Source organism: Olea europaea, chromosome 11 (genome assembly GCF_002742605.1).
Source record: "Olea europaea var. sylvestris chromosome 11, O_europaea_v1, whole genome shotgun sequence".
Lineage (NCBI taxonomy): Eukaryota > Viridiplantae > Streptophyta > Magnoliopsida > Lamiales > Oleaceae > Olea > Olea europaea.
In genome coordinates, this window is record NC_036247.1 from 13,078,069 (window position 1) to 13,105,693 (window position 27,625).

Sequence of the window (27,625 nt, forward strand, 5' to 3'; positions counted from 1 at the left end):
AGGAGATCTCAATTATTGTTCAGTTTTTTATGCTTCATTTGCAGCAGAAATGACAAACCTTGACATTTTTTTATACTGACAAAAAAGCCTCAATTTTGAATTTGACATATGCATTTGCCATCTCTTCAATAAATACCAAGAGTAGTGGCTTTCCTGAACATAAAATCTGTTTTTAGTTTCCTAGAATTGACCATGGCTAGTTGTGTGAAGCTTTTAGGCGTATCACCGAGCCCATATGTGAACAGGGTTCAAATGGCACTTAACTTAAAGTCCATTGAGTACGATTTCATTCAAGAGAATCCCCATGACAAAACCGAGCGCCTTCTTAAAGCCAATCCCGTTCTAAAGAAAATCCCAGTTCTTATCCATGATGGCCAATCTATTTGCGAATCCCTTATCATTGTGATGCTTGGAATAATGGTCCCTCCTTACTCCCTTCCGACCCCCATGACCGTGCCTTAGCCCGGTTCTGGGCTGCTTATATTGATGATAAGGTACAGTTTAGCTCCCCTTTCATCGTTTAATTTCACTTGTCTTCATTTTTTGAGGGACTTAGCTTTCAGTTCATTACCATTTCTTTTATTGCTCTTGTAAATGGGATTAGGACTTCATCCTAAACACAAAGTTAAAAAGAGAAACTGTTATATCGGCTTATTAATTACAAAATGAATTCTATTTAACACACTTGAACTATTGATTCCAGTGGATTCCACTATACAAGGAGCTTAAAGAAGCATCAACAGAGGAAGCAAGAAAGGAAATCATCGAGAGAATATGTGAAGGTTTGATCTTGTTCGATGAGGCTTTTGTCAGGTGTAGCAAAGGGAAACCCTTTTTCGGTGGAGATAATATCGGTTACCTTGATATTGCACTAGGTTCCTATATGGGATGGCTTAAAGCGACGGAGGAAATAAATGGCAGGAAATTTCTTGATCAACACGCGACCCCAAGCTCGGCACAATGGGCGGAGAAATTTTGCTCACATGATGCTTTTAAAGAAGTCGTGCCAAAGACTCAGAAGCTAGTGGAAATTGATAAAATGGTCCAAGGCAGTGGAAAACCAGCTTCTAGTTGTTAATGCATGAGATGATTGTTGCTGTTTCTCGGAAGGATTGCTTTGAGGAGTTTTCTTTGTGAAAGATAATCTCTATCTTTCTTTAGTTAGCTACTGTTGTGTGTTAACTGAAAATTGAATAAAGTGAAGCAGTTTCATTCTAATAAATTAAGGAACAAATTGTGTGGAAGGGCTTCTATTTGTAAAGAATATGGATAAAGGATTGCATTGACTGAATGTGATTCACTTACAAGTTGTGTAGTCTCTTAAAATTTGATTTTAGTATGCACCAAATGAGGTGATTTTATTCAATATTTTATCGATGTTTATTGATGTACGTAAATTGGGGATTTCATTTCTTTATTGCCCATGACAGAAATGAAAGGCTTTCTTTTCTCTTGATTGTAATAGGCTTAGTCGGACCACTTGTATTCCTTGTTTCCTTTCGCCAATAATTTGTGGTAACCTGAATTAATTGGAGTTTACTGAAGGAAAAAAAAAAAAAAAAAAAAACTATACTCTCTGTACTTGGAGATTTGTTGTAGGATATAGACCCAAGCTGGTCAAACCATTTCTTTGATCAAGCCGGCAGTACTAGGTAGTCGGCTTCTGCTCCTGTACCTATACATAATATAGTGATGTTAAATGGGTCGAGTCTTGACAAATAAGATCGTTGCTCTCTGGGTTTCTTCTGCCTTCAGAACTAGACTGCAAGCAACAATGTTACATAGGAATGAGGGAGGCCTCAATGATTGTGGAGACAAGACGACGGATGTCTCAATGATTGTGCAGTTTTTTATCTTCAATTTGCAGCAGAAAAACCAAATCTTGCTGTATTTTATATTCACAAGAAAGCCTCAATCTCGAGTCATCTATTTAACTTGTACCATTGGCCTCTTGTTACATTGTACTAAATAAATACCAAGGAAACTAGCTTTCCTGTGCATTACATCTGGTTCTAGTTTCTTAGAATTGACCATGGCAAGTTGTGTGCAGCTTTTAGGAGCATCACCAAGTCCATACGTGAACAGGGTTCAAATGGCTCTTAAACTGAAGTCTATCGAATATGAGCTCATTGAGGAGAATCCCCATATCAAAAGTGAACGCCTTCTTAAAGCCAATCCTGTTCTAAAGAAAATTCCAGTTCTCATTCATGATGGCGAACCTATTTGTGAATCCCTTCTCATCGTTCAATACATTGATGATGCTTGGAATAATGGTCCCTCCTTACTCCCTTCCGACGCCCAGGACGCCTACTTAGCCCGGTTCTGGGCTTTGTACATCGATGACAAGGTATGATACATTTTCACTTTATTCTGTAATATAAAATCAGAAAAGATGTTGAACTGTGTAGAGCCCTATGGTCCTAATTATATTGTACACTTATTACTTCTACGATATAATAAGGATTTTCTAGGTGAAAGAGAATTATTGCAGTCTTTTCTTCGTCATAGTGAAAATAGTAGCGATAACTGGAAGTAACACTCTAGTTGAAGGCAAGCCACTGTAAATATGTGTGTTTTCTTTCTTTCTTTATTTTTTTTATTGTTCTTCCAAATTGGGCTTAGGACATTAATTCCATAACTATTAAGAGAAATAGTTGTAGTTACAGGTGTCAAAATGTGTGGGTTGAAAATACTTCGTAAGTTCAACTTACTAGTCATAGCACATTTATTTTAATAAATCGAGCTCATCAGGTCGGTCATCATTAGTGGTTTGAAAAATCCAACAATTGTTGGACCAACTTATGAATCGGGCCGAAGAGGGGTGGAGTCATTTCGATCGGATTTTGATATGGTCTGAGTTTGACTGGACATACCGATGTTGACACCACTAGTTGTATTCAAGCATACAAGAAAAAAATTGGCTCATTTGTTACACAATGAATTCTATTTTGACAAACAAACTTGAAATGTTGATTTCCAGTGGTATCCACTATACAAGGAGCTTCGTGAGGCACCAACAGAGGAGGCAAGAAAGGAAGTTCTAGACAAAATATTTGAAGGTTTGGTCTTGTTGGAGAAGGCTTTTCTCAAGTGCAGCAAAGGGAAACAGTTTTTTGGTGGAGATAATATTGGTTACCTTGATATTGCACTAGGTTGCTACATGGGATGGCTTAAAGTGATAGAGGAAATGACCTCCATTAAATTTCTTGATCGAAGCAAGACCCCGGGCTTGGCAGAATGGGCGGAGAAGTTTTGTTCACATGACACTTTCAAAGAAGTCGTGCCCGAGACTCAGAAGCTAGTGGAAATTTTTAAAATGGTCCAAGGCAGGGGGAAACCAGCTTCTGGTTGATAATGCATAAGATGATTATTGCTGTTTCTTGGAATGTTTGTCTTAATTAGTTTTCATTGGGAAAGATAATCTCTATCTTTCTTTAGTTGGCTTCGGTTGTGTGCTAACTGAAAATTGAATAAAGTGAAGCAGTTTCATTCTAATAAATTAAGGAACAAACTGTTGGATGGGCTTCCATTTGTAAAAGAATATGGGCATGGACTGAATTTGATTCACTTTAAAGAGTCCTTCGCGTAAGTTGCTTTGAATGGGTAGATCAATTATTTGTCCTTGAGGGTCCAACGTTAAGCCTCTCATACCTAATAATTGATGTACCTGAGATACATTTCCTCTAGGTCCCGAAAAAGACATTAGATGAACTGGTGGTGTAGAGTCTTAAAATTAGATTTCAGTGTTGTCCAAACACTCTTATTTTTTTTCGATATTATATCAACACTTGGTGATGAAAATTGTGGATTTTGTTGCTTTATTGTGAAGCCCACAATGCAGCGGCTTTCTTTTCACTTGATTGGAATAGGATTCGTATGGCCACTTATATTCCTCGTTTCCTTTCGCCAATGATTTGGGATGACATGAATTAATTAGAGTTTTTTTTTTTGAAAAAAGAAAAAGAAAAGTTTAAGGAACAAATTATTGCTTGGATGGGCACTACACTACACAAATGCTGAATAGTGTGGAGCTTAATCACACTCCCGGAATTATATAGTTGCTTTAGTTCACTATAATACTCCTACTGTAACTAAAGGTTTTCATGGGGGAGACTAAGGGATGAAATCACAGTTGTGATCTCCTTCTTCATGATAAAATCTGTGCCGCGTAAAATGATTGCGATGAGATTGAGGGAAATAGAGACAGTAGCAAATATCAAAATTAATATGAAGATCTTAAAGAAAACTTGTGATTACCATATGGAGCTTTAAATTAAGCAAATTACTTTAGTGGTCGGATTGGCTCTATTTCGATTTACAAAAATGTGGTGTGAAGAACTAGCAATTCGGTATAAGTCGATACAAAACTTTTCAATATTTGATAACTTCTATTTCATTAATAACTATGAAAGAAATTGGAGTATGGGCCTTTGAGAAATAAAACCGTACTTCAAATTTTAAATACAAGATTTTCATTCTAGTCCTTATAAGGTCACGATTGACACATATGAGAAATCAACGTTGGACTTATTGGATCCTTGGCAGTCATCGAAATTCTTGATGAAACCTAGGCTATGTATGGGCTAAAAGAATATACAGATAATATACTCATCTTTAGCAATTTTGTGAAAATAAGTCGATACCAACCCTTTCAATAAGTGTTTTGTTATGTTCTTCAAGACCTAGGAGAAATCTATGTTCTATAACTTTTCAACACGTTGTCCTGAATCGTATTGTTTGCTTCGGCCACTCAATTTTCGTAGTTGACAGAATTCTATGATGAGTCCATCCCTCTAAGAATTACATATGTGGGGAGAATTGTACACGAAATCGAATAGCGAAAAATATTCATATGTATTGGGGCACGTATCATAATTGAACCAACTCAACTACTTGAAATTGACCCATTTGTTTTGCTTCATAAAATCTAATAAATTTGTATAATCTAGCCTTGCAGTATAGAATAACATCATACCGATTGTATAATTAAATATTTTTTCAAATTTTTTAGTTTTCAAAAGTTATATTAGTTCATATTTCTAAAACATAGTTTTAATACTATATTTATTAAATTTTGTACAAAATAACACTTTTTTAAGAACCATCACAACTACAAAAATCTAGAAGAGTGGTTGTACTCCTACACAGCCCGATCGTGGGTTAATTATTTGAATGTTCTCTGAACTTTATCAAATGTTACTATTTAATAACTAAATTTAAAATAATATCTCAATTACTGCTAAACTTTGTCAAGTATTACTACTTCATAACTGAATTTAAAAATGTATTTAAATAATCAATGAACTATGCACCGTATTTCCCATTCATTACTCAAACGAGAAACTTCATTAAGTCTACAAACGTCGTTGACTCGAGGGATGTCGAGTACTACTTCATAACTGAACTAAATATGTATCTCAATGATTATTAAATCATGTCAAGTGCTACTATTTAATAATTGAATGTAAAAAAGTCTTGACTTGAGTAATGGATGGCTAACACGACATATAGTTTTGTGTCCATATAAATGCATTTCTTCAGTTATAAAATAATAATACTTGACAAAGTTTAGAGACCATTGAAATTTTTTTTAATTTCAATTATTCAGTAGCGACGCTTGGTAAAATTCGATGATCATTAAGATAATCAACCCGCCCAACTGTTTCATATAAAGGTGTGAAATAAATGTTCATTTGCAAAAAAAAAAAGGACATCAATTTTACTAAACTTTTATTACTAACTTTATTTTTCTTAAAAAAATTAAAACTTTCATCATCATTTTTCTCCTACCTCATCCTTGCTAATCACGTGTCGAACCTCCTTCCAACATGCACTCTAACCCCTTCAAAACCTGCATCTTCGACAACACATTTCGGAAAACAATATTATCATAGCACACCGACTTTCATTGATAAGCAAGATTTGAACAGTACTAACGAAAATGATTGCCCTGTTCTAGTACAAGGCAGGCTCGAAGCTGCAAGTTTTCGTGACAAAGCCAGTGTGTTAGAAGCTACATATTTCACATAAACAGAAATTAGTATAGCAGGCTTCGGTACCATGATTATCCCACTTCAATTGCAGTCGATGATATCGTACATCATTTGTTCTCTATTCTATTCGACCCACCGCCGGAAACAAGCACTCAATTCCACTAAATTATCCCATTTATTGACTATTTAAAATAAAGAGTATTTCACTTTCGAAGAGATTACATGATTCAATACAAGTGAAACGAAGGACCATTGTATATATTAACGTTCTATTTTGAATTTTTCACAACCAAAGAAAACATACGACACCTTTGTTGAGTCAAAATATCCCCACATTTAACTCCATTCAAACTATAAGCCCTGCTCCATCAGGAACCACCACTCTGCTAGAATTTGAACCCCTCAACAGCCACCATCACCGATGTCGCGGCCCTTAATCCTCCTCAGCTCCGCTGCCACCTCTCTGGCATCTGGCCGATCGTCTTTATCGGCTGCGACGCACCTGAATGCCAATTCCGCCACTGCGCAAACCCCCTCCACAGCATCCCCGTCCTCCGCTAGTACAGGGTCCACAACTTGGTGCAACAGTCCCATCTGTATCCTTGGCACCACCATGTCCGCCAATGCCATTTCCGCCTTATCCCGATTCTGATCCACTGCTCTCATCCCCGTTATTAACTCCAACAAAACTACCCCGAAGCTGTAAATATCGCTCTTTTCGTTCAACCTGAATGATCTGTAATAGTCAGGATCCACATAGCCCGGTGTACCTTGAGGACCTGTCCGCACGCCCTCAGAAGAATTGCTCGATGCCATTGAGGTCTCCGAACATACTAATAGCCTTGAAAGCCCGAAGTCTCCGACTCTCACTCTCATATCCTTCTCTACAAAGACGTTCGATGAAGTAATATCTCTATGAACTACTGGTGGAACTACGGAAAAATGCAAGTACTCAATAGCCATGGCGATTTGCAGAGCGATATCGACTCTTGTATTCCAATTTAATGCCCCTTTTAGATACAAACTCTTCTTACCATGGAGATGATCAGATAAAGTTCCATTAGGCACATAATCATACACCAAGACGAGGCCTCTTGGATCACTGCAATAGCCATGAAGCTTGACTAAATTTGGGTGATAAATTGACGACAAAATCAAGATTTCATTGCAAAATGATTTTGTTGAGAATCCCTTAGCTCCAGCAGCTGTTGTGTCATTGCGCTTGTGGAGATGTTTTACTGCAACTATTCGGCCATTGTAAAGTAGGCCTAAATACACTGAACCAAATCCTCCATCCCCAATTTTGCGCTTCGGATCGAACCAGTTGGTTGAGTACTCGAGTTCTTCGTAGGTGAAAACTGGTGGGAGAATACCAGCGGAACGGTAATGCCGGAGGAAGATTATTGCGGGATCTTCCTCTGCAGCCATTAGTGCTTTTCTTCTGGACCTGAAGAACACAATCCCTACTGAAATGGCAATTAAGAAACACGCAAACAAGAAAATTATGGATAACAGAGCAATTCCATTTCTTGATTGAGATGGGAAACAAATGAATTGTTTCATTGGGTCTGTTGAATTGAACCCACAAAAGCCATTGCTGGCTCTGCAAGATTTGCAGCTAGAAAAGTAGAAATCTCGATCTTCATCCCACTCTACTTCAAATCCTTCTCTCAAGATGTTTCCAAGTACATCGCCTTGGCATTCCGGTTGAAAATCTTCACGGTGGCGCGTGGAGGAGTTACAATCTTGGAGGAGCTGAGGAAGGTTCTTGATGAGATTACATTCCCGGAAGCAGTGGCTGCAGTTGGGGAGATTTGGAGGTAGGCAAGATTCAAGGGCCGAAAGGCGGGAACAAGAAGAATCAGAGACTCTAAATGGGGAACCAGAGAGTGAAATTGGGAGTGAAGAAGAACAGTTGTGGTGGTGGAGCTGCGATGGCGTAGGAGAGAGAGTGAGAGAGGTAGATTTTGGTTCATACTGCAGTAGATAGAATGAGATGTTGTTAATGGACATGGTGGCGCGTGATGATGAACACTGGATTTGGAAAAATGGGTGGCCACAGCCAGATGAGGATGAAAAAGGAAAAGGGGGTGTGGATTTGAATGGTGGGCATGAAACTTTAGCGGCTTTAGGCGGTGGTGGCGGACAGCAATAAGTTAAGGTGATGAAAAATGCAAGGAGCAAGGCGGCGGCGGCGGCGGAGATGGTGCTGGAAGGTGATGGTGGCATAGTTGAAGTATAAAAAGTCTGGATCTTGAACTAGTTTGGGTGGACTAACTAATGTTGGTGGTGTGGGGGTTATCAAGAATGAGCAGTGAAGACGGAGACGGAAATGGTGGCATTTTGGAGCCCAAAATGGGAAGTGAAAGTAATAATGAAATGAGTAGATGATGAAGTTCTGAATCTTGAAACTAGTTTACGTGGATAGACAACCTCGGTGAGTCGGGTGGGGTGGCTTGGGGGATGGTCTTGAGCCTTGAGGGGAAGGCTCAAGTGAAGATAATTGGGTAAAGACAAAAATCAAGAAATTTTCTTCGATTTTCTCGAAAAGAATAGATTGATTGATTGTTAATGCTGTCATTAGTAAAATAGAATTGTGTGAGCCCGATTCTTTGGTGGACTATATGACTGACCCCAAATTTCAAAGTCTTCGTGCTCGTGCTTGAGAAAGTTTCCAACTAAACAAATCTTTCTCTTTCGAGAAAATACCGTCCCGCACGAATGAATTTGGTTCACACTTGAAAAAAGATACTTGTATTATATTAACAAAAGTTACAATTTTTTTAATGATTGTGTTTTTGACAAACTTTTATGTTTCAACTAATCAAATTTGGACAAGATAAAAGCTATTGACGAATGAAGAATAATTTTAATTGAGCAATATGTTGAGTCCAAATAATAGTGCCTCACACTCTTAACCTTTTAAGGTTGTTGGGCGGGGTTTACTGAAATGTTTTTTATCCAATTGCAAAGAGAAACGTATTCTCTTGAAATGCGACTTCCGCCTCTGTTGTGGATATAATTTGGCCACACATCTGGTCATCTTCTCACCGTTGATGAATGACCCTTTGACTCACCTGATTAAAACGTTTTGACGCCTTATTCTTCTTTCTAGAGAGATCGATTCTGATTGAATTCTAGGGTTTCTCTTTTTCTCTCAAACCACCGATTTTCTGAGTGAAAATGATTTCTGTAAATTTGAGTGATTATTGATACTACACTTGATGTATAATTGCGATATTGCTTAGTGCTAGTTAGTGGTGGTGTTTTGATAGTTGTGTGTGAGGCGAGATCAAAAAACAGTGAAGAAACTTTGTGTTTCTTCATACATTTATAACGTTCTTGGTTCTGTTTCTAGTGGTCTAGAGCTATATCTACTCAGTAGATGCTCAACGTGGTGAGTAAGCCATAAGGCCGAACATCCGGGCCTTTTGTGACGAAAAATCCTTTGTGTTCATTCTTTTATTTTTCTACAACTTCAATATTTCAGTGATTCTTGCGATAATCTGTATTCAGTAAATCTCCTAAGATCTAAAAAGTGGTATCAGAGCATGTTCTCTGGAGGATTTGGATACGTTTTTTCAAAACCCTAAGTTTTTGTTTAAATTTTTTTTTTTTTAAATTACAAATCTTTGAGGTTTTGAAGTTCTCTTTTAAACATTTTGTCTCACTGAAATTCTTTATAAAAATTTTTTGTATTCTTTGCAATTTTGTATATTTTGTTGGGTTATCTGCTGGATCTCTTGATATACAACGAGTTCTTTTTTTTCTGACTTGTTCTTAATCTTTGTGTGATCTGTTGTTTTGGCCGTGTTCTCTAGTAAGTCAAATTTCTTGACTCATTCCGATTCTTTGGTGAGCCGAGTCAACACTTTCTGATTTCTTGACTCACTCCGAGTTCTTGGTGAGCTGAGTCAACACGTTCTGATTCTTACTGAGTTCCCACTGAGTCACTATCAACAGTCAGCTGTTCGTGCTTATTCTAAATTCTTGCACTGTCTCCGGTATACTCTGTACCTTTTTTATTATTGCTGATTACTTGTGTCAATCCTTGAAACTGTTTATTAAGGAAAGTCACCCTCCAGTGCTTTCCTTTGTCCAAGGTCTCATTTGAGGACCTGGGAATCTGAGGGAGTATTGGAACAAAGGGTAACCACCCCCTTAAACCTCTTTTCAAGAATTGAGAATTGTACATTTAATTACAATAACTGTGTATCTGTCACTACATTTATCACTATGTCCACTGCACACAAAATTGAGATTGATGTATGGAATGGTAATGGTGACTTTAGTTTATGGAGACAAAAATTGAGGGCTCTGTTGTTACAACAGAGATGTGCACATGCTATTGATAATACTTATCCTGCTGAAACTAGTGCATATAGAAGACAAGAATTAGATGATATTGCCTAGAGTTCTATATTCCTTCATTTGTCTGATAGTGTAATTAGAAAGGTTGGTGAAACTACCTCTGCACAAGCTTTGTGGGATAAACTGGAATCCCTTTACCTAACTAAATCTATTCCAAATAAATGTTATCTTCTAAGGTAGTTCTACAATTTTATATTCAATACATCCCTAGGACTAGAAGAAAACATTGATAAATATGTTAAACTAGTCTAGGATTTAGAAAATTGTGATGAAACTCTCTATGAAGATCAAGAAGTTGTTGGCCTTCTAAACTCCTTAAGTGACAGATATAGGGAGATAAGAAATGCCTTGGAATATGGAGGGCAAGATTTAACAGTTGACATAATAATCTCTTCCCTAAGAAATAGGGAACTTGAATTGAAAGTTGAGTCAAAGGATTTCAAATATGGTGAAAGATTACACATAAAAGAAAAACAAAATCAAAATAAGAAAAATGCAATGTGTAACTTCAACTACCATAAAAGAGGTAATTCCCAAAATTCAAAATTCAGAGATAAAAACAGAAACCAAGTAAAATCCAAAAATCAAATTAGAAAATGTTACTATTGTGGTTAAACAGGACACCTGATCAAAGACTGTTTTAAGAAGTTATCTGATACAAAAGAAAAACATAATTTTAATGGTTCTGCAGCTATTGTCTGCAAAGGAGAACCAGATATAGAAGGGGTTATCCTTGTTAATACCATAAATGGGAACCCAAATGAGTGGGTTTTAGATTCTGGGTGCACCTTTCACATGTGCCCCATTAAAGATTGGTTTTCTGATTTTGTTGACCTGAATGGAGGGCAAGTGCAGATAGGGAATGACATGAGTTGTCAAATAAAAGGGTTAGGAAAGGTGGATATCTTGATGGAAAATAATTTTGTACTCAAATTAGAAAGAGTGAGGTATGTACCTGAACTAAAAAGAAACTCAATTGCTCTGGGAGAGTTAGATGAAAACTTTGACATAAGAATCCATAAAAGCTTTATCAAGCTGATGTTTGATGACAAGGAAGTTGTCTCTGCTCCTAAGATTAATGGTATATACACTCTGCAAGCTGAACCTCTGGTAGATTTCAACTCTGCAGCTATTGATTCACAATGTGATAAGTCTTTGATCTGGCACCGAAGACTTGGCCACATGTCTGATAAGGGATTAACTATTTTAAACAAACTGGGTTTTTTGGGTAAAGATAACCTTGAAAAATTAAGCTTTTGTGAAGACTGTGTAATTGGTAAACAGAGTAAATTACCTTTTAAAACTGGAACTCACAAATCCACCTCCATTTTGGACTATCTTCATGCTGACTTATGGGGTCCAACATCCACTAATACACTTAGTGGTTTTAGATTGTATCTACTCATAGTGGATGATTTTTCTAGGAAAGTATGGACTTTTCTATTAAAGCAAAAATTTGATATATTCCAAAATTTTAAACAATGGAAAATTATGATTGAAAATCAAACTGATAAGAAGATCAAAGCACTAAGGAATGACAATGGCCTTGAATTTTGTAATCTGGAATTTGATTCTTTTTGTAAAGAATTTGGAATATCAAGGCATAGAACTGTGACATACACCCAACATCAGAATGGGGTAGCTGAAAGAATGAATATAACCCTTTTAGAAAAAGTCAAATGTATGTTGCACAGTTCATGGCTTCCAAAATTCTTTTGGGGAGAAGCTCAAAAAACTGCAACCTTTTTGGTAAATAGAAGTCCTTCTAGTGCCATTAACTTCCAAATCCCTGAAGTACTATGGTCAAATACTTTACCAGATTATAGTAGACTTAAAATCTTTGGTTGTGCTGTATACTCCCATCAAAATGAAGGTAAACTTGAACCAAGGTCTCAAAAATGTGTTTTTCTGGGATATGGGGAGGAAACTAAAGGATATAGGCTTTGGCTCAAAAGTCAGAAGGGTTTTAAAGTGATCATTAGTAGAAATGTTATTTTCAATGAGAATGAGTTTCCTTGTAAAATACAATCTGAAACTGAACCTACTGGATTTAAACCTGTGAAAGAAATTGTTTTTGAAAATCCAGGAGACAATACTAATGATGAAAATGATTTTATTGAGGTGGAGTTGCCTCAGTCTGACAATGATTAGGATCTAAGTGAACCTGAAACTGAGACTGAATGTAATAACCCTTCTTTCACCAATTACCAGCTAACAAGAGATAGAGACAGAAAAAATAGGATCCCATCAACTAGATATAATAATGATGAATTTGTTACCCTATTCTCTGTCCTAAATTCTCTAAATTCAGAACCTGTTACCTTTGAATAAGTTATAACATGTACTGACTCCAAGTTATGGCAATGTGCTATGAATGAAGAAATGGACTCCTTAATCAAAAATAAAAACTTGGATCCTTGTCAACAAACCTAAAAACCAGAAGGTTGTTGACTGTAAGTGGATTTTTAAAATAAAAGAAAGAGATTCTACTACTGAAAGTAAAAGATACAAAGCAAGACTTTTTGCAAAGGGGTTTACTCAAAAGGAAGGAATAAACTATAATGAAATTTTTTCCCCTGTTGCTAAATACACTTCTTTAAGAATTCTTCTTGCCTTAACTGCACGCTTTAACTGGGAGCTTGATCAGTTAGATGTAAAAACAGCCTTTATAAATAGAGACCTTGAGGGGACCATTTATATGAGTCAACCAAAAGGTTATGCGGTAAAGTCAATTGTGAAAAAGGTATGTTTGTTAAAGAAATCCCTCTATGGCCTAAAGCAGGCCCCCATGCAATGGTATAAAAAGTTTAACTCTTATGTTCAGACTTTGGGTTTCATTAAAAGCAGTTATGATTCTTGTTTCTTTTTCAAAGGGTCAGGTGGACCTGAATCTGTTTATCTACTTTTATATGTAGATGATATGTTACTTGCATGTCTTAACAGATCTGAAATTGATGCTATTAAAGTAAAGTTAAAATCTAAATTTGAAGTGAAAGACTTAGGGCAAGCTAAGAGAATTCTTGGGATGGAAATAGAAAGAAATAGAAATGATTGCACACTAATCCTAAAACAATCTGCTTATGTGCATAAGATACTTGAAAGGTTCTCCTTGCTTGATTGTAAGCCTGTTTCCTTTCCACTTTTCAACCATTTTAAATTGTCTACTGAACAATCACCAAAGACTAATGAAGAATGTAAAAGAATGGAAAGAATTCCTTATGCTAACACTGTAGGATCTGTTATATATCTCATGGTATGCACTAGGCCATACTTAGCTCATGGAATAAGCATATTAAGTCGATTTATGTCAAATCCCGGTGAACTACATTGGTTTGCTATGAAATGTATGTTGAAATATCTGAAAGGAATATCTAATTTGGGCCTATTGTTCAAAAGGTGTGATGATGGCATAATTCTTAAGGGCTATACTGATTCAGACTTTGCTGGTGATTTAGATAAAAGAAGATCAACTTCATCTTATGTTTTCACTTTGCGTGATAGTTGCATTAGTTGGAAATCACAATTGCAAAAGCTAGTGGCTTTATCATCAACAGAGGCAGAATATATAGCTGCTTGTGATGCTGTTAAAGAAAGTCTCTGGTTGGGAGGTCTTTTGAATGAAATTGGTTTTATAAATAGCTCTGTTAACATTTATACTGATAATCAAAGTGCTATCCACCTTAGTAAAAATCCAATGTATGATGATCGCACAAAACATGTTGATGTAAAATTCCATTTTGTTAGAAATATGGTTGAACAAGGTCTAATTAAGTTAGAAAAAATCTCAACTGAATATAATCCTTCTGATTTGGGAACTAAGGTTCTACCCTTAAACAAGTTTAAAAACTGTTTGAATACTCTAAACATTGTTTGAAGGGTACAATGTTTTAGAAGTTTCGAAATTTTGTTTTGAACTAATTGCTATTTTTTGTTTTACAGGATAATAAGAGCAAATGAAACAAGTAGTGATCTAGCCACTAGAAATTGCCAAGATGTGTTCAGCAAGGAGGAGATTGTTGAGCCCAAATAATAGTGCCTCACACTCTTGGCCCTTTAAGGCTGTGGGGTCGGGTTTACTGAAATGTTTTTGATCCAATTGCAAAGAGAAACTTATTCTCTTGAAATGCGACTTCTGCCTCCTTTGTGGATATAATCTGGCCATACATCTGGCCGTCTTCTCACCGTTGATGAATGACCCTTTGACTCACCTGATTAAAACGTTTTGACGCCTCATTCTTCCTTCCAGAGAGATCGATTCTGAGTGAATTCTAGGTGTTGGGTTTTTTATACCCAATAAATCCTGGGTTATGATGTTAACGTGGGTTAATATTATTTTATAGGCATATGCCGATGAATGAAATAAGTCCAACAACCAAGTTCATGAGCTACATCCGACCCAATTGTATTCCTTCTGGATGACTTGAATCTTGGCCTGTTTACCTCTTTAATGGCCCAACTTAAAGTCTAACCCTAGAGTATATATATGGATATAACCCTAGCCTCTTTCTTATGATGATTGTGTAATTTTGAGAGAAGAAAAAGGAGAATCCCGGCTGCCCTCTTGGTGAGTGAAAAAAAGGCCTTCAGAAGTGTCCAGAACACTTGTATAACATGTACAGTTGGTGGTTCCTTCATAGTCTACCTTAGTGGTGTCTTCTCCTAGCCTTTGTGGCCAAAAATTATCATCATTTCTTGTCCTAAGTGGGTAAGATTGAATAACAACCAAGGTGAATCAATTGGTTGTGGTTTGGAGCCGGTTGGATTGGTTGTTGGTAGAGAAAGGTGGTACGTTGGACTGAGCCTGGAAACCACAATTTGAAGATTCTTTCAAGAGAACTTCCTCAACAATTGGTATCAGAGGTTCAAGGTGAAGGTTTTGGCTCATGAAATCTACCAAAAATCGTCTAGAAAATCGGTAGAAACGCAGCAGAAATCAGATCAAATAAGCTGTCCAAAAATTGTCAAAATCAGTCTCCGTTTTTTGCATTTCCTGATCAATCCAGAAGTAGTTTGGAGAAACGGAGACCACTGGCATGACGTAAAGGAGGAGGCGAACCCTACAGGTCGACGCGTATAGGTCAACGGAGGCGCGTGTGGTGGCGCGTGAGGCCCACGAGCAGAGAGGAAGAGACTCGCTTGAGGGCATGTGGGAGGAAATTTCAAGAAGGTCCCTTCAGGTAATTTGTTCCTCATATTATTTCTGACATTTTTCATGTTGGAAGTTTTCTGTTTCAGGGTACGCAGTAGAATCTGGACAGCGTTGCTCTTCGGGCGTTCGGGACTCAATCATGATTTTTTTGGTTGCTGCAATTTTCAGAGACTTTAGGACGAATAGTGATAGTCCTGAAGTGGTGAATTCACATCTCTCGATATTTACGGACCTTCAAACGTGGTCCGCTTGGTATCATGTTCTTTGCTTTTTATTATTGCAGTTGAAATAATGTGTAAAGTAATTTATTTTTTGCATTAGAGGTCATCGTGTGGGGGTGACATTAGGTTTGGGGTTATCATGAAGGGGTAACCATTGCCTGTTCCTAAACCTAGGAATTATTTGTTAATTATTTGCCTTAAATTCTTTGTGAATTTGCTGTCAATTTTTCTACATTATTAGAATTGCATATGGCCTTAGGAAAGTTTACTGGACTATTCTATGTGAGTTATGTTCATACTTTACTTGTGGTCATTATTTGGTATTGGTGGCAAATGTAGGTCTAAGGTAAATGCGAAAAATAACATATATTTTAACTGTGGTAAAATTTGGACATAGTTGAAAGAGATTGTTTTTGGGTGATAATAAAGGGAAAGATGAGGATAGAGACAAGGTGAATGTCACTGTAGGGTCAAGTAGTGATCCTAGTGAGGTTTAGTGAGAGAATAAACCTGGTTCTTGCATTGCATCTATGTGTAATCCTTTCTGCATATATGTGGTCACTTAATTCTGTTGCAATATTGATTTTACACTTTCAATATGTTTGATGTGTGTAATTGCATGAATTAAAGTGACTTATTACTTTGTGTAATATGTTTATATGCATAGTGGGTTAAGTTTTGTGGCGTACTCTATTTGCTCTGTGAGTGGTGTGAGAGTGTGGTAGTGAGAAGAAAGTTGGGCGGCCGTTTCTCTCCTTCATATTTGTGAGCCTGTGTAGTTTGTAAGATTATGTGAGGCAGCCATGTTAGGGTTACCTTCTTTATCTTTGTGAGCCTCTTTTGTGAGTGTAATGAAGTAATCGACTCTTTCTTCGATTCTCTTTGAGAGTGTCACCTTCACTATTTTCTTTGTGAATTTTTTGGGAGCATTGGTGAGTGGATTAACCTTTGTGGTCATCGAAAGGTGTTATTTTGCCATAGTGAGTTTAAGATGCATTAGCAGTGAGTTGGATGTCTTTTGGTAAGGTGGAGTATAGATGCCTAGAGGTGCATTGGTGATATGCACGACGGATGTAGAGTGTGACATTTGGATCATGAGTGGAGATGTGATCAAATGTATAGAATCCTTTATCTGTGAAAGAAACCCTGATCAGGTGGAGTGTGAGAGATGCACTTCTATCACTTCTGTAAGGTGGAGTTCCATTATCCACGTAGGTTAGGAGAAGTGATGTGGTGATAGAAGATTATCCCGAGAGTTTAGGATCTATTGTGACTTTCCAGTTAGACATGAGTTGAGTGATCTGTTTAGTGAGTATGATGGGTGATGAGAGGAGATATGTGTTCTCGAGGTGTGAGCAACACATAATGGGATAGGATAAGTGTGGTGTGATCTTTTCTTAGGGTCATTTATGCATGTGTTGCATATGTGGTTGACCGTGGTTTGATTAACTAGGTGTTAATCCGTGGTTCTGTGTGAACGTGATTTTTGAAAAGATCTGTGTGTGTGTGTTATCCTATATATATCTTCATCGCATGATTGTTTGTTCACTGTGAATACTTGTTTCAACTTGGGTGTTCTTGACCTTAGCCCTGGTGAGTACATGAAGCAAGTATGGTATGTGTTTCTGTTAGAAATACGAGGTAAGGCCTGTGATTCCAATTGTATTGGACTACTTTGATTATGCAAGTGCTAATTGTGTATTTTTTGATTGCTTGTAGATTTATTGGGCATCAAGGTGGAGATTTGTTGGGTTTTTGATACCCAATAAATCTCGGGCTATGATGTTAACGTTGGTTAATATTATTTTATAGGTATATGTCGATGAATGAAATAAGTCCAACAACCAAGTCCATGAGCTACACCCGACCCAATTGTATTCCTTCTGGATGGCTTGAATCTTGTCTCGTTTACCTCTTTAATGGCCCAACTTAAAGCCTAACCCTAGAGTATATATATGGATATAACCCTAGACTCTTTCTTATGATGATTGTGTGATTTTGAGAGAAGAAAAAGGAGAATCCCGGCTGCCCTCTTGGTGAGTGAAAAAAAGGCCTCCAGAAGTGTCCAGAACGCTTGTATAACGTGTGCAGTTGGTAGTTCCTTCATAGTATACCTTAGTGGTGTCTTCTCCTAGCCTTTGTGGTCACAAATCATCATCATTTCTTGTCCTAAGTGGGTAAGATTGAATAGCAACCAAGGTGAATCAATTGATTGTGGTTTGGAGCCGGTTGGATTGATTGTTGGTAAAGAAAAGTGGTACGTTAGACTGAGCCTGAAAAACCACCGTTTAAAGATTCTTTTAAGAGAGCTTCCGCAGCACTAGGGTTTCTCTTTTTCTCTCAAACCACCAATTTTCTAAGTGAAAATGATTTCTGTAAATCTGAGTGATTTTTGATACTACACTTGATGTATAATTGTGATATTGCTTAGTGCTAGTTAGTGGTGGTGTTTTGATAGTTGTGAGTGAGGCGAGATCAAAAGTAATGAAGAAACTTTGTGTTTCTTCGTACATTTGTAACGTTCTTGGTTTTGTTTCTAGTGGATCTAGAGCTATATCTACTTAGTAGATGCTCAATGTGGTGAGTAGGTCTTAAGGCTGAACATTCGGGCCTTTGTGGCGAAAAATCATTTGTGTTCATTCTTTTATTTTTCTGTAACTTCAATATTTCAGTGATTCTTGTGATAATCTGTATTCGGTAAACCTTCTAAGATCTAACACAATATTTCTAACTCAATCGAAAAGTTTAAGTTCGAAACCTATCTTGATGCATGAAAGATGGATTTATGGACTCCCTAAGTTCAGCTCTTCTCATAGATATTAATTTTGACTTACATTATTTATAGGCTAGTTTGTATTTTTAGTTCGAAAAATATTTTAATGCTTGAAAGATTAATGTATTGACTTCCTTATACATAAATAGTATTATTTAATTACACATAATATAATTCCACTTATATATCTTGTGGAGAGTGAAAATATTTTATATTTTGTAACACCTTTTGTGTACCCTTTTTGGGACTTCTTTAGCATCTTTCTCACAAGTATGAAAAAAAAAAACCTTTTAGTTGTAATGCTTTCATCGTGGCTTGGAAGATGATGATGCAGACATATTATCAATTGTTGCTGGTCATGAGGGCTACTTAGAGATCCAAAGAGCCGAATCGGCCTATTTGACATAGGTTTGATATAACTTGTATTTTATTTGTTATTGTGGAGATAGTATTTGATATCTTGTTAGACTCATATAGCTCACCATGTCTAGATGATATCTGGGCTATCTTTGCACCTATACTACTCATAGCTGGGTGATTAGGTCCCAACAATGTTCATCGAGGACCAATGTTAACAATCAAGTGTTGGAGCTTACTTAAATATATTGAGGATCAACGATCTATTATTATTGTAGATAAGTACAATTGCATGTATATTAATGATCTACATTTTAAACTACGGTACGTGTTCAATACTTGATGGTTAGCCAATGTTGTTCATATTCGAAAATCAATTATTGTGAATAGAGATGAGGGCTGGCTAGTGATGATGGGGCAAAACACTAGACACTAACAATTGATGAACAAAAAATTGATATTGATCAATAGAAGTTGGAATTAATGTAAATTATAATTGTTATACATAATCCAATACAATATTTACAAACCACTATTTATCATAGGAAATCATAGAACATGAGATCAAGAAAAACTTAAGACAATTAGGGATTTAGTACGATTTAATTAAACATCTTGTTTGTTTAAGTTCGATTGTTTGGTAGCCCTATAATTTAGATTAGTTGGATGAATTGCATTGCTGATATTGATTTCCAAAAAGCTAAGGTAGGACAACCAATCATGGCATTGTTAAATCGAGATATCTTTTATCTAATCTTACATCTTCAATACCCACGCCTAGCATGTTTGGATAAGTCTAAAAAGTTTACCTATAAGTGAATGAGAAAATTTTAAAATAAGTGGCTTTTTTTATTGAACAAATTCAAATCTCAGAGTAAAGTTACCTTCAAAAATAACAATTTTAATATAAAGTGTTAAAAAGAAAAAAAGGTAACATAAATTTTACGTACCTATGAGTCCATGACCTCCAGTTTAGCCAAACATGCTCGCTCACTCACTCACTCAATCCATTCCATGTGTTTTCTCTGGTTTTTGTATGCCAAAAGTCCATGAATCCATCAATTAGTAGTTGATTGCTGTTTTTCCGAAAAAAATAAAATGCAAGTAATTATAGCAAAAGTGGAAATTATGACTTATGTTCGTTTTACTCTAAATCCAGCTCCATATAACTCTAATTATGCGAACCGTCGACTTCGATAATTTATTTTTTTAAATTTTTTATGTTCAAATTACTCTCAAAAATTAAATATTGATGAACAAATTAGATAGAACTCGAAAGAAATTAAGACTGAATACGAGAAATTGCTACGTTTTTATGAAACGAATGTATTATTTACCCCTTTGATCGCAAAAAGAAAGTTTACATAATAAACTTTTGATTGTTAATTGTAATATAAAACCTCTAATGTCAAATTTCTTTATATTCAAAACAAAATAAAAACCTACCTTTAAAAATGGATTACTTGTGTAACACTTAAATGAGTTCGTCTTTTTTTCCATTTACATTTGGCGCACGAAATCAGCCCCCATTTGATGGTTATTGTCAAGTAAAAATGATATTTTGAATATTGAATTTTTGAAAAATTTATGAAACGAATGTATTATTTACCCCTTTGATCGCAAAAAGAAAGTTTACATAATAAACTTTTGATTGTTAATTGTAATATAAAACCTCTAATGTCAAATTTCTTTATATTCAAAACAAAATAAAAACCTACCTTTAAAAATGGATTACTTGTGTAACACTTAAATGAGTTCGTCTTTTTTTCCATTTACATTTGGCGCACGAAATCAGCCCCCATTTGATGGTTATTGTCAAGTAAAAATGATATTTTGAATATTGAATTTTTGAAAATTGTGTGACTTAAAAGTGGTGAAAATTTTTGGATTTACCTGCAAAATATTTTATTGTGCAAATGTAATGTTGAAAATAAATACGAAAAATAAATTATTTTATTTTACATGGAAAACAAACATGGTAAAGTTTTCACCATCTCAAATCTCACCTACCCTTTCAAACATTTGATAGTGCATTTTCATTTGATTTAAACAATTAATCATGCCATAATGAAGTTTCATTGTTAACGTTTTGCCACTTGCCCTCTATGGAATTTTAGGCCATATTTTCCTAATTTCTACGCTTCGAGGAAATTACGCGCGAAATATAACATGTAAGATAAAGATCATGTTTGGTCAAGTTTAAGAATAAAAGTTGATTTAAATATCTTTTCATCATCTAACAATGATACTTATTTTCAACTTTGATCAATAACAATTATTTATTTTAAAACTTACTCTTTCATTTATAAGTAAGAACCTTCTAAGCTTAGCCAAAAAGTCTTCCGAATTTTACGACCCATAAAAACCAGAACTTGACCATGAAATACAACATGTAATACAAAAAAATTGGCTTTGTATTATATAATTTAATTCTCTCTCTCTCTCAATCACTCGGTTAGAACAAAGAGTACAACTGCCAACAAACAAATACTCACTTTCATTCCACCCCTTAATCATATTTATTGCACTAATTGACACAGAGTTAATCCCTTCTCTATATCTAGCCTCATCAAGAAATTGGGTTTCTACTGAAAATATTGTTATGGAGTTCTTCCACAAAGCCAAGGCTGTTAGACTCAAAAGCCACTTGAACAAATACCTAGTAGCAGATGATGATCAAGTCTCCACCAGACAAAGTCGAAGCGCGGCCACCCGAAAAGGGCGGTGGACGGTTGAGCTTGTCGAATCCAACAGCCATGTTATCCGCCTCAAGAGCTGCCACGGCAGGTACTATTCAGACTTGGGAGTTCGAAAAGGTCACGGAATTATTGGATTTTAACATTAATTATTTATCCTTAACAGGTACCTTACCGCGTCGAAGGAGCCGTTTTTATTGGGCACAAGTGGGTGCAAAGTCATGCAGACTGAGCAAGAAAACATGAAGGATTTGTCCATTGAGTGGCAACCTATAAGGGATGGATTTCAAGTAAAGTTAAAGGGTTTGGGGGGTACTTTTTTACTTGCTAATGGAGGAACACCGCCTTGGAGAAATTCAATCACGCATGATAACCCTAATACTGGTTCAACCAAGAATTGGATTTTGTGGGATGTAGAGCCTGTAGAAATCCCCGAAAATGAATTCTTGACGGATTATTTGTCGATGGTTTCCAGTTTTTCGTCTGTTTCCGATGAACTTTCCGGCTTGGATATATGGTCTCCGCCGCCGGAGTCGCCGGTGTCTGTGCACTCCAGTTATTCACCCTCCTTTAAGAGGTTATCTATGAAAAAGGTATGTTTTCTGAACTTGTCAAACCTGTAAAGAATTTCGCAAAAAAAAAAAAATAATAATAATCAATGGCTGAGAAGAAATTAATAATTTCATTTTAATAGTTTTCTTGTTTGGGCTGTGGTACCAGTAGGATGTTTGGCCTTGCTTAGAAAGGACTTTTTTAAGTAGTTTACTTAAAGTAAAAAAAGTTACTTTTAAACAAGGTCAAACATGCCATAAAATACTATGATTTTTTTCTTTCCCTATTATTATTTAGGAGAAAAACTGAAGATGGGAAAAAAGTTTTGTTGCTCCTAATTGGAGATGACTCTGGTTTGGAAATAGTTAAAATATGATTTTTTAAGTAATTTATTCAATGTAGCATTTTAATAAAAGAATTACTTTTAAATACTATCAAACTTGCCATAAAAAGTCTTTTTTTTTTATTTTTTTATTTTTATGCCTTTTGGAATAGCTTATCGCCTGAACCAATCCCACTCCCTTGAAATATATATTGGTCTAAGAAAAAAAGCAAAAGGATTAAACAATATCTAATCTGAAGTTGATTACTAATTTCTAATTATAGTAAAAATTTAATTTAATTTTAGGATTTTTTTTTATTATTTTTAACTGTGAATGTATTTGATATGATTGCAACGGCTGCCTAGATTTCAAGCCCAAAACTAATCGAATAATCAATAATTTCCTTGTTAAATCAGTTAAATTATAAAAAAGTTCATCTTAAGTAGAGACTAGAGACTAGTATAATATAAGCGTTAAGCCATTTGTACAGAAAATTTTTCACAAAATTTGGCCAAATTACTCTCATGTGTAGAACCCAACATGAATAAAAAGTTGTCAAAAAATACCCCCACACACCCACCCTATGTGTGTGTTCTAATAGACTTTTGTATAAAGCCTGTTGTATACAGAAGCCTACTGTACACACAGCAGGGTTGATAATACAATGTATTATCACTCATTTTGTACTTTAAGATTGCCTCCGCAGGCAAACAAAAGTATTAATCTATCGGTGAAAAGGGCATATATAATTATTTATAATTTGTATGTCTGCGTAGTTCGTCAAAATGATGTAGAATTAAATATTTTAAGTGGGCCTCCAAAATATTCACCATGAAAATTTATCTCTTTATTTAATAATGCAAATATCATCAGTATCACATGTCCCTAATTCATTGTTAATTCTATAAAATCCCTGTATAGTTAAGATAAAGATTAGAATTTTTGTTAAGGTTAATGAAATTTATGGTTGAAAAATTGTGAATTTCATAAAATGCATAGTTAAAATTAATTATTATTATTATTTTTTAATTTTTAAACTGAAACAAATAGGGTATAAGTCATATTATTCATCACCCGGGTGATCATCAGTCAAGTGGCTATATGGAGCCTCTGTTTTCACAATTAGAAACCGATGTAAGTGAAAATTTTACTTGCAAGTTCAGAAATTTCTCTTGATCTTTTTAAGATAATATTCCTTAAACCTACTGGCTGTAGTTTTTACTTTGTACAGTCCAAACTTTACTTCATTAGCCTCCAAATTAGGATGTGCCCACAGAAATGATCTGTTGTGGCATTATAAGAGTCACATGGTAGTTGAACTTGATTCGCTCTGACTGTCATCCATTAAAGGAAATTTCTTGTGAATCTGTGTCGGAACTTCAATTTTCCATTAAACCCATGAAAAACCAGCCTTAAATTCATTCAATTTAGTTCTGGGATTTTTTATTTACACAGAAATCTTTCAATTTAATATCAAGAACACCAGCAATGGATCTGTTCCAGAACTCCAAGGAAGTTCGATTGAGAAGCGTTCACGACAAGTACTTGATAGCTGAAGAAGACGAAGAATCCGTAACCCAAGAACGAAACGGATCATCCAAGAACGCTAAATGGACAGTAGAGATAGTCGAAACTTCCGACAACATAATTCGTCTCAAAAGTTGTTACAACAAGTACTTAACCGCATCAAACCAGCCTTTTCTGCTGGGCATGACTGGCCGGAGAGTTATGCAAACGCTGCCGAGCCGGCTCGATTCGTCGATCGAGTGGGAGCCCATCAGAGAAGGCAATTCAGTGAAGCTGAAAACGAGGTACGGCCAATTCTTGCGGGCAAATGGGGGACTACCGCCGTGGCGGAACTCAGTTACACATGATATTCCTCACCGGACCGCCACTCAGGATTGGATTTTGTGGGATGTACATGTGGTTGAGATATTGGTGGCGCCGCCGCCACGTTTCGTTGTTCACTCGGATTCTTTTGCTTCGGATTCTAGTTCGCCTTCTACTCGTTCCTCAATGTCTGCTAGCTTTTCTGGACCAGAGGTACTTCAACAATTTTGCTTTCGGTTCAATGATTTAGCTGTTTGTTACTTTCTTTGTAAAATGTGTGGATTTTTTTACATTAGAATTAAAAATCAGATTAAAATGGGATTATAATTAAAGAAGGAATAGTATTAATTGAAGTTCATTCTGCAATTTCTCACTTCAACGACATTCGATAAAATTGGAATGATGTAAAGAAGATTATGATGGTCCCTAAGCAAACTTATTTTTTAATTTCATTTTTCTGATGCTTAAGTTTGGCATCACAAAACTTAGAACAAGAATTGTAAAAGCTAAATGTTTGGAGCATGATTGGCCTAGTCTTAAAAAAAAAAAAAAAAAGTAACTTTGAAACATGTTTCAAAAAAAGTAATTTTAAGCTTAGCCAAACATGCTTAATTTTGTACTATTGAGTCTTAGAAGAGATGGAATATACTTCAGGATGAAAATTTTTAGGTAGTTTGTTTGTCAATTTTCAGAGAGATTTTTATTGAGTACTCGTGAATACTAACGTGTTTTTGGGGGCTCGTGTGTAGTCAAATGATTTAGTGGTAAGTTCGCCACCAAAGGGTAGCGATGGCAGGACAATTTACTTTCATATAGCGAATGAATATGGGGAGATCGATGAGGGGTTTGAGGAGCTCGGTATCACATTTAAGGGAAATGGAGTTCAAGAATTGACGAAGAGACTTGAGGAGGAGTTGGGAATGAATGGTATTATTGTGTGTACACGAAGCCCGTTGAATGGGAACCTTTATCCTCTTCGTCTGCAGCTTCCTCCAAATAATTCAACCATGCATGTCGTCGTTGTTCCTTCCTCATCACAAGGTAATCTTTCTATTCTGATTTAGTTCCAGTCAATCACGCTATCTTATATGATCACCCATACAAGTCAATGTGTTTGTAGATTGATGTTGAAGGCACATCTTTTTTCATTTTATTTTTGAGGAGCTAGAAACTGTAAAAATCCCAAGTAAAGAACCATTGAAGATAATGAAGAAACTAGTATACTCAGAGAGAAAAGTGGCATGGGAAGTATTGTACTTCTTGATCTGTACCTCTAGTTATATGCACTTTACGAATTTTCTAGTTAGAAACTTGCTTGATTGAGTGATAATCAATTAGATTAAAATGGATTTTCGATTCTTGAGATGTGTTTTAAGTGACAATGAGGTTGAAAATTTTGTTGTAACGTATTATATTGCATTAAAAGGGTCGATCAATGCTATGCACTACGAGTATGATTGGTAGGAAGGATTAGGTTCAAATGGATAATATTACAAAATCTAAAGCATGTTCATCATTATACTATCTAGTCATGTCCAATTTTGCAGATAAACATCCACTACAAGTAAATTTCTAAATCCAATTCCTCTCTTGATTAAATTTAATAATTTATGGTTTATATGCGCATTGTTTCTTGATTCGGTTACAAGCATCTTATTTTTCTCATAATTCGACTTATTTTGGTGAATCAGAAGCTCAAGATTTGGGAAGAACAGGAACACCATTGTAGTAGAAATTCAGAAGATATTGCAGATTCACTCAACACGTATAGTACATGCGGCTGGTGTCCCTTTCGCCATCCTTGGTTGATCTTGAGTCGGCTTTCATCTGTCAAGGTTTTGAATTCACAAACAGATCATTTGTAAATGCATTCAAGTGATGTAATAATAATATTCATAACTGAAATTGCATTTGCTTAATATTTTGTACCAGAAGTCTTGTGCTCTCATGGAAGTTACAATTCATAAATTTGGTATCACTTAGTGCAATCAACTGAGAAAAAAATGAAAATTTTATAATCTTCTGTTTATATGATTTTCAAAGAGAACCCTCTTCTTTTTAGACTTATAATGTAAAAGTGATGGAAGTAATCATAAAATCATAATGAAAATGTTTTCATAAATTTATTGCAAGTATTTTACTAGTTACTCAACTAAACTCCTAGTACTTTGATATTGGGTGTATACTAGAACCCTACAATGTCATGCTTCTAACCAAAAATACCCCTCCTGTTGACACATAAAAGTTCAGCCCAAATCGAACAGCCCAAGGAGTAAAGCCCAATTGGAGGATCCCCAAATCGGATATCTCAAAGAACGAAGTCCAATCGAACGAATCAAGGTGAAGGCCCAAATAAGGGGGCCAAGAATGCGGTAACGCCATCGCCCAAGTTTGCAAGTCGTCCAGAATCTGAACGAATGGAGTGTCATACGATCGCCCAGAGCTATTATTCTACTCTCGTCCAAACCTTCAAGTCGCCCAAAGTATCAACAAACACAACGCATCGTGGTTATCAAGGAATGCAGTTATCAAGGCAGTTGTTAAAGTAGTCTTATCACGTTCCACGACTCAAGGAATTCAATCGAAAGCGGTTGAACGATGAAAGATAATGGCAGCAGCTAAAAGGCAGTTTCATGACAAAATGGCCACTACAAAGAAAGTGGGTAGTTATAGAACGATCAAGCAGTTTTTAGAGTAGTTAATCATAAAGAGATCGTCTATGAGGTATAAAAGGGAGAAAGGACGCAGAAGCAAGAAGACCGAATCCAAAACTCTCGAACAGAGAATATGTAACTTTCATTTCCTTAGCTTTTAGACTTAAACAATTTTCTTTCTGTAACTCGTGTGCTTGCGCCCCTTGGAGGCATGTTGTTTTTCGTTTCCAATTGTAAAGTTCATCGCTAATAAAAGAACACCCCTTTTTGGGACTTTGTCTCAAGAGGTTTCGTCCCTTACACAATCGTCTGATCCTTTTTAATTGTTAGCGACTTAACCCGCGCGAAACAATTTGGCACGCCCATTGGGACAGTGGTGTTAGGTGTTGAAAATACAAAAGGTGAAACAATATGCCTCAGAGATCCGACAAGGAAGGAGCAAGTCAGGGAGGAATCTAGTCTGTAATCGAGCGATATGAGGAGCAGCATGCCTCTCCACGAACAGATGGACAAAATCAGAGCAATAACAGTCGTTACGAACCAATGACGGAGTTGAGTCCTCGAACCATGCGTGCATTGCTTGGAGAACTCACGCAAGACGTCGTTGAACAGGTAAATCTTCGAAGTATTCATTATATGGAAAGATTTACACAAAATGGAAATGCACACTATGACAATATGGCCAAACAGCTAAAGACGTTAAACG

General features: G+C 36.1%; 2 protein-coding genes and 2 pseudogenes across 5 annotated transcripts; 3 read left to right on the forward strand and 1 right to left on the reverse strand.

Moving 5' to 3' along the window:
• The first annotated feature begins 86 nt into the window (after nucleotides 1-86).
• LOC111403449 lies at nucleotides 87-1,450 on the forward strand (annotated as a pseudogene).
• Nucleotides 1,451-1,548: 98 nt separating this feature from the next.
• On the forward strand, nucleotides 1,549-3,579 carry LOC111404481 (glutathione S-transferase U17-like). The gene is made up of 2 exons (XM_023033280.1): nucleotides 1,549-2,347; nucleotides 2,966-3,579. Exons 1-2 carry the CDS (start codon nucleotides 2,033-2,035, stop codon nucleotides 3,350-3,352), a joined length of 702 nt encoding a protein of 233 aa, XP_022889048.1. The 5' UTR covers nucleotides 1,549-2,032; the 3' UTR covers nucleotides 3,353-3,579.
• A 2,477-nt stretch (nucleotides 3,580-6,056) lies between these two features.
• LOC111403450 lies at nucleotides 6,057-8,628 on the reverse strand (annotated as a pseudogene).
• A 12,630-nt stretch (nucleotides 8,629-21,258) lies between these two features.
• LOC111403451 lies at nucleotides 21,259-26,250 on the forward strand. 4 transcript variants are annotated; one of them, XM_023031960.1, is made up of 6 exons: nucleotides 21,264-21,651; nucleotides 21,727-22,153; nucleotides 23,486-23,569; nucleotides 23,891-24,478; nucleotides 25,015-25,306; nucleotides 25,957-26,250. In XM_023031960.1, exons 1-6 carry the CDS (start codon nucleotides 21,467-21,469, stop codon nucleotides 25,992-25,994), a joined length of 1,614 nt encoding a protein of 537 aa, XP_022887728.1. In that variant the 5' UTR covers nucleotides 21,264-21,466; the 3' UTR covers nucleotides 25,995-26,250. The 4 variants fall into 4 exon arrangements, with proteins under 4 accessions (XP_022887730.1, XP_022887728.1, XP_022887729.1 ...); XM_023031962.1 differs by lacking the exons at nucleotides 25,015-25,306; nucleotides 25,957-26,250 and adding an exon at nucleotides 24,958-25,014 and having other exon boundaries at nucleotides 21,259-21,651; XM_023031961.1 differs by lacking the exon at nucleotides 23,486-23,569 and having other exon boundaries at nucleotides 21,266-21,651.
• The last annotated feature ends 1,375 nt before the right edge of the window (nucleotides 26,251-27,625 follow it).

Bases quoted from the DNA above. Each gene is read 5' to 3' on its own strand.
- LOC111404481 (XM_023033280.1), top strand. From the start codon at position 2,033: ATGGCAAGTTGTGTGCAGCTTTTAGGAGCATCACCAAGTCCATACGTG. The intron at 2,348-2,965 runs GTATGATACATT...AAACAAACTTGA, and splicing joins CTTTGTACATCGATGACAAG to AATGTTGATTTCCAGTGGTA.
- LOC111403451 (XM_023031960.1), top strand. From the start codon at position 21,467: ATGGAGTTCTTCCACAAAGCCAAGGCTGTTAGACTCAAAAGCCACTTG. The intron at 24,479-25,014 runs GTACTTCAACAA...GCTCGTGTGTAG, and splicing joins CTAGCTTTTCTGGACCAGAG to TCAAATGATTTAGTGGTAAG. The intron at 25,307-25,956 runs GTAATCTTTCTA...TTGGTGAATCAG, and splicing joins TGTTCCTTCCTCATCACAAG to AAGCTCAAGATTTGGGAAGA.